The sequence below is a fragment of the Phocoena sinus genome, chromosome 20 (genome assembly GCF_008692025.1).
Source record: "Phocoena sinus isolate mPhoSin1 chromosome 20, mPhoSin1.pri, whole genome shotgun sequence".
In the NCBI taxonomy this organism is placed as follows: domain Eukaryota; kingdom Metazoa; phylum Chordata; class Mammalia; order Artiodactyla; family Phocoenidae; genus Phocoena; species Phocoena sinus.
The window spans coordinates 16,120,027-16,137,469 of record NC_045782.1 but is presented as its reverse complement, the minus strand read 5'-3'; the positions used below and the strand labels follow the sequence as shown (position 1 = coordinate 16,137,469).

The window sequence follows — 17,443 nt, the reverse complement described above, 5'->3', positions numbered from 1 at the left end:
CATAGGTCTTGAGTTTGCCAGTTTCATGTAGCCACTGAAGTCTCCTTCACATCTGTCAGTGATCAGTGTATTTTGGAGTGAGAAATCAAGATCTAAAATGAAAAAAGAGTCTAACTTCTAAATGGAAGTAGATACTTTCTGTAGCATTTTCTTCTTTATCTTTGAGAAATAAATACCCTATGTACTGTAGTACCAGCAGACTTCATAAAAATGTTTCTCATCCATAGGTCTGACACATTTTAGACAACTTTCTCAATATTTCCATTTGTTTTCATGAGCCAGTCATTTCCTTCGGCCTTTAGTGTAGTTTTTAGAGGTCCAAAAGTATCGCCAACACACTTTTCCCAAAAAGCTTTTATATAGAGATCTTTTATTCTGTGCAAAACAAGCTACTTGAGAATCTCTATTATCCTGGAGGGCAGTGATACTGATGGCTACCCATAGCTTAGTTAAGTGCAGAAAATAGTGCTTTGTATTTGGCAACCCCAGAACCAGGAAAATAAGTATTCACTGGATAAGAATTTTCCATCCTGGAGAAATTAGAATGAAATGTTATTGCTAATTGGGTTATGAAATTAGAACAATCATAGCACTAAAGAAAATTGTTAAGGTAGTTTGCTACCTACAAAGACTTGGTTGTGAGAAGACCATTTTTATTGCTCTCCTTTATTGTGCACAGCTAATTAGGTGTGGCCTTAATGCGGTGTCATAGTTTTCTAAATCACACGGTTTTTCGCCAGTATAAGAGATTTCTAGCATAACCAGAATGTAAAGGGTCTGCACTGGCCCAAACTTAGCTTTTATTTCAGGTGTGAATGTTCTGAGTATTTACTAAATCACAGCTGCCTGGTTTGGATTAGCTCCTCGATGAGCCTGAATCCGTTTGAAGCATCAGAATCCATTGATTAAATGTTTGAACACAATAGTCATTAGCCGTCCCTGAGAGTGCAGTTTGTTTCTACAAGGATCATAGAGGCTGCAGTATCAAGACATGGGGCAGGCAGATGCAGACCCTAAATTACTATAGCCTTAGAATGCCATGCTTGCCAAAACTATTTTCTCTATTTGTATCTTACAGATTCCTAATAAACATTTATCTGTTTGTTTGTTTTTAAAAAGGCCAGAAAGTGAAAGTAGAGGCTCCTACCAGTTAATCTGGAAGTTGCCTTAATATTTTTTTCCCCCAAATTTGGTCCTCATCTCTAACGCTGTGATTTAAGAGTAATGAAATGTTGTTTCCGTGAGCTTACTGTCCATCTGTACTTCATGTTTCCTCATAGTTGGATTTGATCACAGATCTCTTGGGCACACCATCACTGGAAGCAATGAGGACAGCTTGTGAAGGTGCTAAGGCACACATACTCAGGGGTCCTCATAAACAGGTAAGAGGAGAAGAAGGGCTCTGTATTTGGTAACCATCTGTTTGGGCAGAGTTTTCTTCCAACAGAATAATGAAATGAGGATTTTTAAACAAAAGCATTACTTGTAGGTTTTATTAGTTTTTTTATGTCATGGCCATAAGTAAGAAAATGTTGAAATATTTGTCAAACCCAATAGAATATAGTAATTTCCAATGCTATAGGAAAAAGTAAATATTTTTGTAGCACCTTTGCTAATAAATGACCCCTGGCTTTTGTCTCCTGGTTTTTGATGTGCCCGGGAAAAGTTACTGGGGGTGGAGCTTTGACCTCAGTACCATAACCTAGTGCATGTATACTCAAGATATACTTTCCACATACTGAGCCAAAATACCTGGTATCTCTTATTCCAGCCAGGAATGTGAAGCTGTTTCTATTGCACTCTTGCCACTAACACAGAATCAGATGTGAATGTTGTTAGAAAAGAAGTATGAAGAGAGATTGCCAGATTTGCACTGATCAATATTACTTGCAACCAGCCAAGTCACTGCTGAGAAAGACAAGATGGTTATTATCTCCACCCTGTCGATTTAGCAGCATTTTTTAGAAGCACTTTCCTAATCTCCTTTGGACAAAACAGCTTAATGATGTGAAGAGTGAGTAAGGGGAATACTTTTCCTAGGAACAACAAACCGAAACAGAAGAGAGAAGGCTTGAACAGGAAGACTCGGCAACTAATTTTCCTGGGCTTTGCCTTGCTTTCTTTTAAACTGGGCATTTAGATGATCTGATTGATCATTAGAAGATCTGGTTGATCTAATTGATAGACCAAATGACAGACTGAGTTTGACAGTCCTCTCAGTTACCTGCCAGACATTTGGTCAAGGCCTTACCTTTCCCTGTGGTTCCCTCTCTGTGATTCTAGTGACTCCAGAGCTTCCATTTTGACAGGCAAAAAGGGCAATGGGTAAAGTGTGTTATCTTCTAAAACCAGCCTGAACTAGTAAATGTAGATTTACTACTAGAGACGTAGGTGCTGGTATTTTAAATAGCCCCCTGCTGGTTACATCCTTCTATTGCATTTAGTTTAGAAGTATAGAATCATTTGGGCCCTAACTCCCTTAGAAGAGCACAGTAAGTCTTAACCTAGAGGAAGGTGCTATATAAATAGAAAGAACTAACAAGGTCTGTTATGTTCAGTTTACTGGCCAGTATCAGGAATATTAAACTAATTTATCAATACCTGGCGCATATACCTTCAAAGCAATTTTTTTAAATGTTGTTGTATATATGCAAGTAATATGTGAGTGCATGTAAAATCAAAATTTTACAGACAGTTAGCCATCCAGAGCTACCCCCACGCCATCCTAGTCTCTTCTGGATTAATTTTAGAGTATCTTTCCAGACATATTTTTCTATGCATTTATTTACATAATTTGTACAAACAGAAATATGTGCTATTATTTGTTGGGACTTTTTTAAAAATATACATATACAGGAGAACCTTATTGGCTATCTTCTTAAAGTCACAGATTACTGCCTCAAATTAATATACTTGTGTTGGTTTATTAATATACATACTTGCACGTGGCATCAGTCAGGACTCTTTCCACTGTGACAGTTAAAACTAACTTAAGCAAAAAAGGGAACTTACTGGCTCATATAACTGAAAAGTCTTGAGCTACCACTGACTTCAGGCTCTGCTGGATTCAGGTAGTCAAGTGATATTTCATGCCAGGAATCTGACTCTTCTGTTCTGTTTTCCTGTGTGGTGGCTTCATTTTCAGACAGGCTTTCCCCATGTGTTTGCAAAAATGGAACCAGTAGTCTAGCCCTGCATTCTATTAGCATATCAATCCTCAGGAAAGAGCTTTCCCAAATAGATCCATAAAAATATTTGGAAGGTCTCTGATTCCATTAGGAATGTATTTGGTTATGAGTAATAGAAAACCTTGCTTACAGTGGTTTAAAGAAATAGAAGTTTTTTTCCTCATATCATGAAGTCCCAGAGGTGGGCAGTCTGGTGATGGCATAGCAGCTCAATTATGTCATAGAGGATTTAATTTTTTTCTTTGTCTCTGCTTTTGCCATCTTTAGAATATTGACTTCATAGTCTCTTGCCTATTGCCTCATGGTCACAGAATGACTGTAGCTTGTCCAGAAATCATCCATATTCAAAGGGAAAAAATGGAGGAAAAAGGGAGCACTAGCACTATCTGTTCCTTTTATCAGGAAAGCAAAAGTTTTCCCAGAAGCCTGCCTAGCAAACCTTTGCTTATATGTCATTGTCCAGAACTATGTGATATGTGGCCTCCGAGATGGCAAGAGAAGCTAAAAAAAAAAATGGGTCTTTTCTATCCCAGTTAATAAAGGTAGATAGGGAGAAAAGGATTGGAGGTGTGTGTTAGCTTACCCATTCCATTGTATGTTCCTGACCTGTATTAACTGTGTGCCCATCCTGGAACCAGTCGTGGTGCTCAGGGGAATATACCATATGATTGGCCAGGCCTGGGTCAGGTGCCCATCCTTGGAGTTCAGAGATTGAAATCAAGCCCAGCCAAACCACTTGATTTGAGAGTGAAAAAGGGAGTGGTTCCCTTAAAGTCAGGGAACGGGGGGCAGACAAGAACACTATATGGCATTTTTAATTTACTGTCTCTTTTCCACAACTCAAAATCTTAGCTGCCATGGCCCAGGGATCTATTAAGGGCAGATACTTGTTGAGGCACCGCCCTTTTGGTAGGATTGAAAAGTCTCTTATCAGCCCTTAGTCCCTTTGTTCATCTCTTATAAGGTTTAGATCTTCATCATTCCTCAGATTGTTCTCAGCTAATTGTGTCAGAAATAGGTAAAATATTTTCACTGAGGTGGAAATGGTCCTGTCCCCTGACAGGGACCTTATCTTACAGTTAAGAGACTCAGAGTATGGTAGAGAGTTCATTCAATTCAAACTTCTTATGTTTCAACTGGGGGTTTCTTTTATATAATCCCAAGAATGCTTACTAGAGTGCACCGTGCATGGTGCAACTCAACGCTGCTGACTGAGGAGCTCAGCTTCTCTGCTGCCGGGTGAAGACTGTCAGCAAATATCTAACAGGCCCTGTGCAGCCTGGCCGGTGCTGCCGGGGTGACCACACCCTGCAGTCAGCTCACGATGACTGTGGCATATACCATCTAGGGCCTCTTGCCCGGGCATAATGGCTGGTAAATTAGAGGGGAAGAAAATGGAATTAGAAATGCAGCATTTCTAGTATTGCATCTTTCCTGTGGAGCCAATGCTAAATTATTAACAGGTGTCATTCTAGAGAGGTACTGGCATGACTGAACTGACTCTTTTTCTCTGTCCCTCTTTTTAACTTGCATATATAATATAAACACAGGAAAGGAGAAAGCATATCAGATGACTGTTTAGGCTGAAATGAAACTTAGGCTTATTTTTAGTGTATTTGTTGGGGTATACTTCTGTAAAGAAAGATAATATTGGGGGGGTGGATTTTTAAAAGTTCAGGTAGCCTTAAACATCCACTCTTGATTTTCACAAGCTCCCCACCCCATACCCAATTGTCCTTGAGTCGTAAATTTTGCCTTCTAATTTGTCTTATATCCTCTATTCAGTGGCCTCTGGAACTGTTTATGTGTTTTCCTTGCCCACAGAGAGGTGTTATTCATCTTTGTTGTCCAGCACCTAGCTCAGGGTCTGGCACTTGGTGGATGTTAGATGATCAGCAGTGGTGGTGGTAGGTAAGCAGGTCTGTACTTGTGTAGTCTAATGGATGAGAAAGCCAAGGTTCAAGGGACTTATCTGAGTCTAGTGATGGCAGAGTTAGAATTTGAAGCCGCGTCTTCTAGTACTCATTCCAGTGTTCCCTTCCCTATAACCTGCCTGCACCACAAAAATGGGATGAGGGGTAGATTCACTTTGAGAGTGGAAAGAAAAGAATTGCTTATGGAGAGACATTTTGGTCAGTAAAAACTGACTGGAATTTGGCTGCCATCCTGCACAAGCCAGTGAAAAAAAGCACAGCTATTCACAGTCAAACCAAGAATCGGAATCTTTTAAGAATATCAAATTACTTCATTTTACACAATAAAAAAGTTCTTATGGAAAATATATGTAAATTGTAAGTTAAAACCTCTCCCCACGCTCTCCACAATCCCCCCCTCCTTTATCTTGACTAATACAAATAATTTCAGAGCTGTCATAGATTTACATATTTTTAGCAGGAAAACATGTAAATGCATCAAGGAGTAGTAAATTGGTCTACAAATATATATATATGGGTTTTAGGGGATTTTTTTTGGTCGCACCCCACAGCACGCGAGATCTTAATTCCCCAACCAGGGATCGAACCTGTGCCCCCTGTAGTGGAAGTGCGGAATCCTAACCACTGGACTGCCAGGAAATTCCCATCTACAAATATTTAAATGCCAACTATATATGGGTTCTGTGCACATAATGCTTTTTACCTATAGTAATCCTATCAAGTGTCATGCAATTTTAGAACTAAAGTAAACTTCAGTGATCATTTAGTCCAACCTCCTCATTTTATACTTAAGGATACTGAGATTCAGGATGTTGATTTATCTAATTAGTTAGTAAACTAGAACCCCCATCTCATCTCCTGTTACTCTTGATCCTGAAGAAAACATCTGTATGGTGAATAATTACCTCCTGATGATTCTGAGGTGTCTTGTTGTTCTTGTAGAATTTTCCTCTACGGCTTAACTGAGGGAAGGCGGCAGATATGTAAAATACTTGATGTTAGTGGTTATCATAGTAGGATTCTAGGCCCGTGATTGAGATATAAGGAGACCTTTTGGTGTTACTTGCGTGAGAGACAGTGCAGTGATGCCATTCACCTGCTCCATCCCCTGACCCTCCAAGCAGCGAAATAAAAGCCTTATGAGCTCTGTGGCTTCTCAGGTCATTAGAGTCATCTCCCTGCCTCAGTGCAAGAGGGTTAGATATAGGCATGCGGATATACCTGCCACTTTAAAAAGACAGTTATTGAGTGAGTAATCAGTGCTAAAGTGGTGTCATCCTTTCTTAGAAGATTCTGTAAATTCCCGAGTGTCCTAAGGCTCCTTTAGTGTTTTAGCAAGGTAATGTTGCCGTAAGACATAGTTCACGTGCCTACTTTGCGCAGTTTACTTGCATGTAGCTAAGGTTTTAAATCTTCTTTTCTCCCATCCTTGGGCGTGTTTGGTCTTCCCTTCCTGCCAAAGCGTGTATGATATCAGGCTAACAGGAGCTCCGTATTTTCAGGATTAGCTTTCATTTTTCATGGGCTCTTCTGTGCTCTGACCTACAATGGGTAATCATGCAATATAAAATATGCCACTGAAAGTCAGTGACAGTTGTTGCTTTTGAAGACTGCTTAATGAGGGGAATACTCATTTCCTTTGAGTTGAGACTCATGTGCACACACCTTTTGAGCTGGGTACTTACCTTGTCATAAATTGGCTGTATTCCATATCTGCTTACACAAACACTCACTTGCATATTTGAATTCTTTATTTTTTCACAGCCATCTCTTCCTGTACTTTATACCCTGTCTAGCCAGGCTACACATGAAGCTGTTCATCTCCTTTGCAGGATGTTGGTCTTTGATCCAGTAAGTAGTGTTTGTTTTTATATTTTTTTAATGAATTAAAAATATGTGTTCTAAGAAAAACGTCCTGGCTTTGAATAGATGGGCAATGTAAATAATTACCTTTTTTTTTTAATGAATAATGACTTTTTAAAAGATAGACTTCAGCCCCCAGTTCCATGTGTATCATGCTCACCCATCACACAGAGGTTTGAGTATTAACACATAAGAGTCTAGGTGAAGAGAGATAAGGAACGGTACCATCCTTATTTATCTCAATATTTGTAAAAGGAGTTTGACACCAATTTGAATTAGGAAAAAAAATTTTTTTAACATTATTTGAAAAAAATCTGCCCATTGTATTGCGTAAGGAAATATTACTCTGGGTTGTTGAAATGGTGGCTTTTCCAAATGCCATTTCTAGACTTGACTCTTCTGGGGCAAAGTTCAGCTCTTCGTTTATTCATTTGTCCAAAGAATATTCATTATTTGCATCTGTGCCAATAACTGTTGTCAAAGAAGACTAAAAAACGGAAGCATTTAGGAAAGAAAATTTTACTTGCCGAGAGTACATGGAAGTCACCAAATACAAAATACAACAGGTATTTAAAGGAGAAAAATACCCACAAAATTACCAGTTAAGTTTACATTGGTTTGTTCATGATGAGAAAACAGCAACTTTCTCACATGATTATTAAATCCACAGAAGTCAGAACTATCTTCAGATGTCAGCATAACAAAGATTAGGGATAAAAATGTTTTGTTAGGAAGTCCAAGTTTGTGGGAAACAGGGTTCTGTTATTTGGGGGACCAGAACCAATCAGAGTGATCAAGTTATTTTTATTACATCTCAGGGTGCAAAGTGGATTTTTTGTTTGGTTGGTGTTTTTGTTTTCCTTTTGTTTGTTTACTTTGGCATGTGAGGTACTTAGTGATACGGGAAGCAAGACAAAGTGGCAGTTCTTGTTCCCACAGTCTCTCCTTGTGGTCAAGTTCCTGCCATTAAAGACAGTTTCAGCCACATAATTTGCTGAATGAGCTAGTGGTTTAGTGTCATTAGTTTGATATTTTATTTCACAAGTTTATCTGCGTAGCTAACAGGAGATGTTGATTAATACATAGAGACCTTTTGTATGGTTAACAAAACTAGAGGCACGTGAACTTCAGGTTTCAGAGGTAATTTCTGTCTGCCCATTGAGGATTTTCTAAAGTCCCTGAGGTTAAAGTTACTTTTCTGTGTCAGAAATATGTTATTTTCTTTATTAGTTCCCCTTAGATTAAAAACGAGGAACTGTGTAATTCACCTGTACCAGGTTTTTCCCGCAGTACTTACAGCTGTTGGGTATCCTCTTTCTCTGAGATCCCATGTTTATTTATGATCCTGACCTGCCAGGAGCTCATGGCTGGAACTCTTAAGGCTGGAATTTCCTGAACTGTACAGCGGATACCACGCATATTTCCTGGGAGGCCTTTTAGACATCAGTTCTACATGTGAAATGTAGTCCTTATTCCTTAACAGTGGGATTGTCACACCTAATTAAATGAAACCTTTGGTGTGGTCATAGTTACAAATTAGATTTATAAGAAGGAGATATGATTTATCTGGAATTTTTTTCTGACATATGCTTACTGAATTTAGTTTATGATTTATATTAAGGATTCTTTTTCTAGTTCTGAGGGTTCATTTAGAAATAGATACCTTTTTTTTTTTTGTGGTACGCGGGCCTCTCACTGTTGTGGCCTCTCCCGTTGCGGAGCACAGGCTCCGGACGCGCAGGCTCAGCGGCCATGGCTCACGGGCCCAGCCGCTCCGCGGCATGTGGGATCTCCCCGGACCGGGGCACGAACCCGTGTCCCCTGCATCGGCAGGCGGACTCTCAACCACTGCGCCACCAGGGAAGCCCTAGATACCATTTTTAAAGAATGTTTCATTCTGGTTTTAACCTGTTAAATTTGAGGGTTAGTGATACATTAAGAAGAAAGAAATGAGGGTTTTATTACCTCAAAATAGTGATGACATTAAACAAATCTCCAGAGACCGTAATTTATGTAAAGGCAGTAAACAGTTACAAGCAATATTTCTAAAGCACAACAATAATTATTAGGAATTTAGACAATTATTTACTTTTTTCTCGACAAACAAAAAAACACTGTTACCTTGCATACACGTCTTCTATCATCACCCATTCTTTTACGTTCTTTAAAACAATACATATGTACTTTAACCCAAAGGTATTTGCACATCTTTTTTAACTGTTTATTGATGGCTACTCAATACTGTATTAATGAAGAGCCTAGGTATATTAAAATTATGTTGTCCATATATCCAAAGACCATTTATTAACTCAAATTAATGTTAGTAAGGTCTTAATGTTAATTAAGAATTAGGAGATTGAAATTTTAGTTGACTCATTAAGTCTTTATGATTCGTAGTATACAAAAAACTAATTTCTTTTTAGAAACACATTACCTATTATGATTCATCTCATTTAGTTTAACACATAATTTGTAATTCCATAATCTTAGACAGAGTAATATTAGTTTATCTGACCAGCAAAACCAGTAGGAAAAAAAGTCAAATTCAAAATGATTAGGCTTTTTATGAGAAAACAAACCTAAAACTTATATAAATGAGAATATTGTATTAGCATTATTTGTACAGGTGTTTTTAAATTTTTATAACTGTGAACTCAAGACTGATTTGTCCAAAGAGTCATCTTGTATACAATTATCTTATACAATTATATACCGGATATTAAAACTTCTAAGTTGTTTAAGAGAAATATTTTGCCTACTTTGTAATCTAGTAATCAAGTAATAGTATTATTTTAACTCCCAATTAAAGCTTTTTTTAATCTTTGAGTTATAACTTGAGCAAGCAAAAATTTCTAAAGAGCCAAAATATTTTATTCATAAGGAAGAAGAATGTTTTTACATCTTTCCATTGCTTTTTATGTCTTTAATGTGTTGATACTGTTTCTAAAAGCCAGTTGCAATAGGAGTTTGCTCCATTTGATTTTAAGAGATCTCATAATATGATGTATTAACTCCCCTCAGAAGTATACGAAGTACATCCATTTATATTTGTAAAATGGAAAATTTTATCACTTATTCAGAACTAGAAGAGCCAATTTTGATAAAGTAACAAAATCTAGGTTATAAACAAGTGAAGCGTCCATATCTATTACAAATGTTGATTACTTAAACAAGATGTAATTAAGACATAGAGGACATAATTATGCACCATCAATTCCTTCAAAAGAACATCACTATTAAATCTGAGAAATTTTGTGATTTTTTTTTTTTTCCCTCAATTTAACAGGACAGTTTTTCTTTTCAGTGTTCATACCCCTTAAAAAACGAGTCTCCTTTCTTTAGCCTTGTTTCAGAAGTGCCAAAGAGACCTTAATTTGTTTAGAGAAATGAAAGTTGATCATTGCATGCTAGGGATTTGATTTACTTTTTGTTCAAAGGCTTCTCTTAGGTAAGACACTTTAGAGGACCCCATATTGGTGCACCAGGAACATACAAACACAGAGCGTGCCATCATAGTTAGGAAAACACCAAAATCTCTTCAGCTTTGCATCTGAAATTTCAGGAAATATCAGAGTTCCCAGACGAACAAAAAAGACCAACAGTGAAGCCAGATTCCATCTGCTGGTGGCAGCTGACAGGGGCCCAATTTCTGACATCTGCCACCTGACAGAAGTGACTTAATGGTCATATGATAAAATTAAACCCCAGATTCAATCACTGCTGCCACCAGTTTGGACACGACCAGCCATGCTCAGTCAGAAACAGAATAGACTTGGCCAATAACCAGAGTTAGTGGGCAAAAGCCAAAGAGCTCAGTCCCACACGTGAGACTGGCCAGAGATGCTGAGGACTGAGAGGGGCCCAGACCCAGGCAGGGTGTTAGACCTTGATCCCAGTGGAACCTCTGGGAATAGTTGGACTCATTTAGGAAGAAAAGGAAAAGTTTAGTTGCTAAGTGTGCTAGTGAGTCAGACTTCAGAAGGGCTGCATCACCAAATACAAAACATGACAAGTAGCAGAAGGAACAAAACCAGGATTGTGAAGCTTACGTTCATCTCTTCATGGTGGATAAACAGCAGCTTTCTCTTGTTATTATCATATCCCAAAAGGTCATGACATGCCTTTTAACATTAGCATAGCAAAAATTCAGAGATAAAGTGTTTTTAGGGAATCCAGGTTTATGGGAAATATTTAACATTTTATTATTTGGGGGACCAGAACCAGTTGCGGTGATCCAGTTATTTTTGGTTTGAGTGCAGATGGTTTTCTTTTTTCTAGTTGTGTTATGTGAAGTGCTGGATCCTATCATAAGCAGGGCAAAGTGTCAGTTTGTGTTCTACTCTCTACTGTTGAGTCATCCTTAAATCAAAATCCACCTTCCCTCAGTAGTACTTACATACCCACTGAGCTAAAAGGAGGGACAGCTTTTTTCTTTTTTTCATGGAGAAATGAGTTTAAAAGTTTATGGTTTATGTAACCTGAAACTAGTATATTAAGTGTTCTGATCTGAAGAGCCAGAAAACCCCAGGCTGCTGATCCTCACCCTGGGCTGGATATCAGAACATGGCATACAGGCCATTCATGAGCTGATGCCTACTCCAGCAGCTTTCAGAGAAGCTTTTGCCCAAGTTGATTTGGTATCCAAGAGGATAAAAGTTTCAAGGAGCTTTGTAAAAGTGGCCATGATCACATCTCTTCTAAATGCTGAGACATATTTAGAAAATATAACTGTTATTTTAAATGTAAATATATCCCTTCCAAAGCATTACATATTTGAATGTCATGATATTTGTCATTTTTGACCCTGCATATATCTATTTCAAGGTAAGAACTTTCAGGATCTTAGCAGGGTCATTTCTAAGTGCTTTCTGGTGGCGTATGGTGGTTTATCACAGTAGTTTGTTGTCTTACATCATATACTCCCTCTACTGCTAAGTTACCCACCTCCAAATTCAATTACTGTCTTACCCTCACCGTCCGCAATTATCCCTTTACACAGCATGTTCCATAAGTTAAGTATAAGCCGTGTAAAGCAGTCACTGTGACTCGTGAAAGATCCTGTGTGGACAGTCATGTTTATCTGCAGTGTTGATGTGCTGGTCTCTGAATTTGATTTCAGTCCAAAAGAATATCCGCTAAGGATGCCTTAGCCCACCCCTACCTAGATGAAGGGCGACTACGATATCACACGTGTATGTGTAAATGTTGCTTTTCCACCTCTACTGGAAGAGTTTATACCAGTGACTTTGAGCCCATCACTAATCCCAAGTTTGATGACACTTTTGAGAAGAACCTCAGTTCTGTCCGACAGGTTAAAGGTGAGTTTGCTTTTTTGGCCCTCCGCCAGGTGGGGTGACTGGTAACATTTTCTGTTATGTGGCTGTGGAAAGCTGAGCTCTGGATGGAGATCAAAGCTCCTTTATATGTTTGTTTTACAAACTTGCATACAGCTGTTTGTCCGGAGCACATATGCCAAGAAAGCTGTGTGTGTTATAAAAACACTGATTTTATATCCAGGGGAAGGCCCGGCAGAGGAATGAACATTTTGTTCTTGTTTTCAAAGCTGACTGACTTACTTCGTGTGACTCAGTATATTTAATATGTATTCACTCAGTGTGATTTCATGGAATGATACATATTGGACTTTTTTATATAACATGCAAAGTTTTTAAAAGGATAAACATCCACTGAGGGAATCATTCCTTGGATGATGACAAGAAGGGGATTTCTGATAGTCTGCTCATAAAATTTCCTGACACGATCTCCTACTGGGGGGGGCGGGTAAAGACATCCAGAATTCTGAGTGGTTCTAAGTGTCTGCTCCAGGACATTTTAGAAGAGAGTCGTCCCCAAAGTGACCATCCTGAAACTATGTACCTAAATACCAACTGAGGTTTTTTAAGTGATTTTCAAAAAGGCAATAATTACCAGCAATGTAGAAGAGTTCATTTATAATGCCAACCCAGTGGAGTCACTCTTAAATTTATAGACCATTTTACACCTTCCACTCATGGGGTTTCCAACCCCCATAATGGCACTTTGGGGGGTTTTGCCTACGTTTAGCAGCACCTGTCATTTTGGTTTCAGAAAAGTTCCACTGGATTCTGCCTGATAGATGACATGTGTGTTTAACTAAACCACTAGGAAATGCCGTTCAGATGCTGACTAGAGTTAACCTGAGAATCCACTGCTCCCAGGCCTGCAAATTGGCGTGGGTTGTATGATATTTGTTTTCTCCACAGAAATTATTCATCAGTTCATTTTGGAACAGCAGAAAGGAAACAGAGTGCCTCTCTGCATCAACCCTCAGTCTGCTGCTTTTAAGAGCTTTATTAGGTAACTATATGGATGTAATTCTGACTTTCTTGTTAGAATTAAAAGGATGCCATTGTGAGTTTCTCATTCAGCATATTTCTGGTTTTATTTAGATTAGATAACATAGATAAAAGGTCCAACAGAAAGTTTCTGTTGTGAGTTCTGGCTTAGTCAAAAGCATGTTAAAAATGTAAGCATTTGTTCTTACACTAGCTCCAGTTCACTGTGGCTGCCTTGGCAGTTCCCCAGATGCCCATTACTCTGCCTGGTCAAGTGCATGGGGATCTTCCTCTGCCAGCAGCGCAGCAGCCACTGTCCTGGAGTTGCACATGGTCCTCTCAGTTCCCACTGCCATCCCCACCACCTTAATGATAACCGCAAGCAAGAAAATTCTGTTTTATAGGTGGACTGCTGGTGTATCCTGTTTAAAGAGAAACCAATAGTCTTACTGGTTATAGAGCCATAAACCTCCTTCAGAACCTAGAAAGCGTCATTCTCTTGATCTCTCTTTGTCCTTACCTTCTCCATCTCTTTTTCCCTAACTCCTTGTATCAATCAAGGTCCAGTAAGGAGAAAGAAACTACACCCAGTAATATGAACAGGGAAAATTTAATAACAAGCATTAACTAGGAAAAGATGGTTAACTACTAAAAGGCATGCAAGAGGATTCTGAAGAGTCCGAAGTAGCAAATGCGGAAAGCAAGTACTCCCTCTGGACTGAGGGAGCGTGAACAAGGGAGAAGTTGAGAACTTAGAGGAAGCCCCTCTACCCAAGGCTAATAAGATTTGGACCTCTTTGGAGAGGAGCCACAGGAACACAGCATGATGGTGAAGAAACTTTACAAAAGGGGTGAGCAGAGCTGATCCATCAAAGAGCCTGCTAGGTGGAGAGAAACTTGCCAGAAAGTTTGGGTAGACCAAAGCTGGGCCTTCCGAGGCAAAAAAAAAAAAAAAAAGAGGCCTTGCAATGCCCTTTCAGCGCCCTCTGTTGACAAAGATTATCATTGGGCCTGTGGCAAAGGAAAAAGGTGAACAGGGTCTGGCTCAGGTATCGCAGAGCAGCACGAAGGGAGGCTTTGATCTGAGAGGCCACACGCTTCCTGCCTTCCTGCCTTTCCTTTTTCCCTCTCCTCCTTGCTTGTTTTTCCCCTCCCTTCACTTTCCTTTTAATTGACCTTGATATAGTGTTGAAGCTGATTGAATTCATTGAACCAAGGTCAAGAATTTTTGTTTATAATTTTTAAAATCAGGTGACTTTCATTCCTTCCATGTATTTTTCTGTAGAAAGAAGGAATTAAGTTGCCTTTTTACTTCCCTGTGGTTTAAAATTACTTTGTTTTAATATTTTTCCCTAAGAGTCAATTAGGTGTTCTAATACCTTTCAGGTGCAAGTTATTCATTATACTGGGCCCCCAGGAAGCAAAGTGACACACATCCCCCTCAAGTCTATAATCTTGGCAACATTAGACAGACATGTGAAATAACTGATAAAACAGATCTGTGGATAACAAGTGCTAAATGATTATCAATTAAAACTTGATAAAAGAATGCCTATGAGGCTCATTCAAAATAGGTCCCCACTTAAAATCATCTTATTTTGAGAAGCTACTTTTAAATGGATAATTCTGTATCCTTTAAGGTTATCTTCCCGACTGATTTATAGGCATTATTATTTATAATAGCTACCATTTATATTATGAAGTAGGCACTGTGAAAAACATACATTATCTCATTTATTCATCACAATATCCTATGAGGTGGATAGCATCCCTTTCCAGGAGAGGAAAGATGAAGGAATTTGCTCGGTGTCATACAACTAGTAAATGATGTGTTGCTTTCAAGCCCACTCATTAGCTACTGTACCATATCACCTCACTATAGATACAGATCCTTACATGAACAATTTGGAACAAATGCACCTTTAGAGAAGTGAAAAGAAACAAATAAAAATCCAGGAATGGACTTTACAATTTTTTTTTTAAAGGAAGGGGGAAAACAGGCAGCAGTGAATTGCCCTGTTGCCTTTTGTGGTGCTACAACCGGTTCACCGTGTCTCTCTTCTCTTCCAGTTCCACTGTTGCTCAGCCGTCTGAGATGCCCCCATCTCCTCTGGTGTGGGAGTGACGGTGGAAGATAATGTACTACTGAAGATGTAATGTAGCTTTCCACTGGAGTCTGGGATTTGCAATTCTGGAGGTTAATCATGCTTGTACTGTAATTTTACTAATGAAGTTTTAAATTAACAACCACTACTTGTATGATATGAATAATATTTAGAAATGTTACTAGACTTTTAATCTTGTAAAGTGGTTGTGCTTTTAGAAGAAAAATATTTTACCCAGAGTTGCACATGTTTTATGAATTTAGTGCAGCTGTTATGGCTCACCTCAGAACAAAAGAGAATTGAACCAAATTTGGGAGTTTGGGGTTTTGTGTTTTTTGTTTTGTTTTGTTTTTCTTTTTTAAAATGAAGTGAGATTGTTCACACACACACACACACACACACACACACACACACACACACACACAAAGGACAGTCATACATTTTGATATTTGAGCCATTCCTGAAAATTTGGGGTTCTCTAAAACGAAAGAATCTGGAAACCTTGCCTGCGACCAATCATGGAGCCACGTGAGCTGATCGTGGCTGCACCTCGGGAGGGGGGAGGGGGGAGGGGCATGCCACCTAATGATCAAGCCCTATAATTAGCTTCTCATTAGAGCCGTGACGGTGATGTGTGCTGTCTAAAATCCAATGTTGTTGGTAGAGAGAATGAATCTGTGACTAGGAGAGACTAAACTTTTGTTTTCCTTACCCAGTATAAATATATATATATATATTTAATCTATTTTTATTAGAAGTTTTTCTGCTCTTTCTTACATAAAAGAACCCCCAAGCATGCATCTTTCATGTGTGTAAATAATTCATTTCTGGGCTAATTTCAAAAGAATCCCAACATTGCTGTATAGAGAGAGAACTAGCTTGCACATTTTAGGTCTGTGAAATTTTGTGAGACTTTTCCTGCACTGGACAGTAAAAAAAATAAATAAAAGACAAAAACAAATTTAAAAAAATTTAAGCCACAAAAAAAAAAGGCACATAGGGAATTATGTCAAATGTGTTTGTGTCCTTAGGCAAAGCTGTGGGAGTCTTGAAATGTCACAGTAGTAAATAACTTATTACTTTTTGACAAATTCCTTTTTCTGTTGGAACACTGAATTCTTCTGTGCATATGTATATATGAACACCAACTGAAGGCCTCTACCTCCTGGAGTTACACAACTTGGCTTGTTTACCTCCACATGCTGATGATGACTATTTTTTTTTTTTTTTAAGTTCAATGTGGAGACTTGAAACTTGAATGTCCCTTCCAACTTTTATATTAAAAATAAAAAGACAAGAAAATTGAAGATCGTTTTTCACCTGTACAAGGAATACTAATGGATCGTCTTAAAATGGGTCTAGGAAAAACCTTGGTGTGTGTTATGGACAATTAACTGTTAAAGTTATTGTAAGTTATCTGTATTTAGCAGAGTATTTTCATCTTGAGTGATCTGAGCTGAATTTGAAGACTATTAATAAGTTATGTTTGGAAGTTTTAACTTCAATGAAGTAATTATTTGCTGTGAAAGAAACAAACATTGAATTACTAAACAAAGATGGTGCAATATCTTTGTTTTTTTTTTATGAGGCTCCTGAGAATCAACCCAACTGAAGCATTTCAATTCACTTGAATGAGAAACGTGTTTAGTATCAAAAGAGCCCAAGAAGACACTGGTGTGAAAGGTACAATCTCAGAGGTTGGTCAGTTACCGTGGCACACTTACTGGTCACTTTGTACAATGTAGATTTGAAGTACAGTGGTGAAAACATTAAATGTGACATTTGAAAAAGAGGTGTCATCTGTTTTATTTCAACTCCTTTCCTTTCTCTTTAGTACAGCTTGTATCCTGAATTTGCAAAGTTTTGAGACATTACCTATTTATATTTCCATTTCAATCTTTGAGGTAATTAATTGTGGGTTTTTTTTAATCTTCTTAGACTTTAGATTGCCAAAAACATATTGGAAACTTAGTTAACTGATGTCAAAGATATTGTGATTTAAATATATGCAATTTGAAAGTCTTTCCAGACTTTAGAGT

General features: G+C 38.3%; 1 protein-coding gene across 1 annotated transcript in view; it reads left to right on the top strand.

Annotated features, from left to right (window-relative positions):
• The window catches only part of NLK (nemo like kinase), a 146,872-nt gene extending 129,676 nt beyond the window's left edge, over positions 1–17,196 (top strand). Inside the window, exons 7-11 of the mRNA XM_032617040.1 lie at positions 1,281–1,382; positions 6,887–6,973; positions 12,105–12,303; positions 13,228–13,321; positions 15,370–17,196. Coding sequence (XP_032472931.1) covers positions 1,281–1,382; positions 6,887–6,973; positions 12,105–12,303; positions 13,228–13,321; positions 15,370–15,424 — 537 coding nt within the window. The 3' untranslated portion in view covers positions 15,425–17,196. The remainder of the gene's footprint in view (positions 1–1,280; positions 1,383–6,886; positions 6,974–12,104; positions 12,304–13,227; positions 13,322–15,369) is intronic.
• The last annotated feature ends 247 nt before the right edge of the window (positions 17,197–17,443 follow it).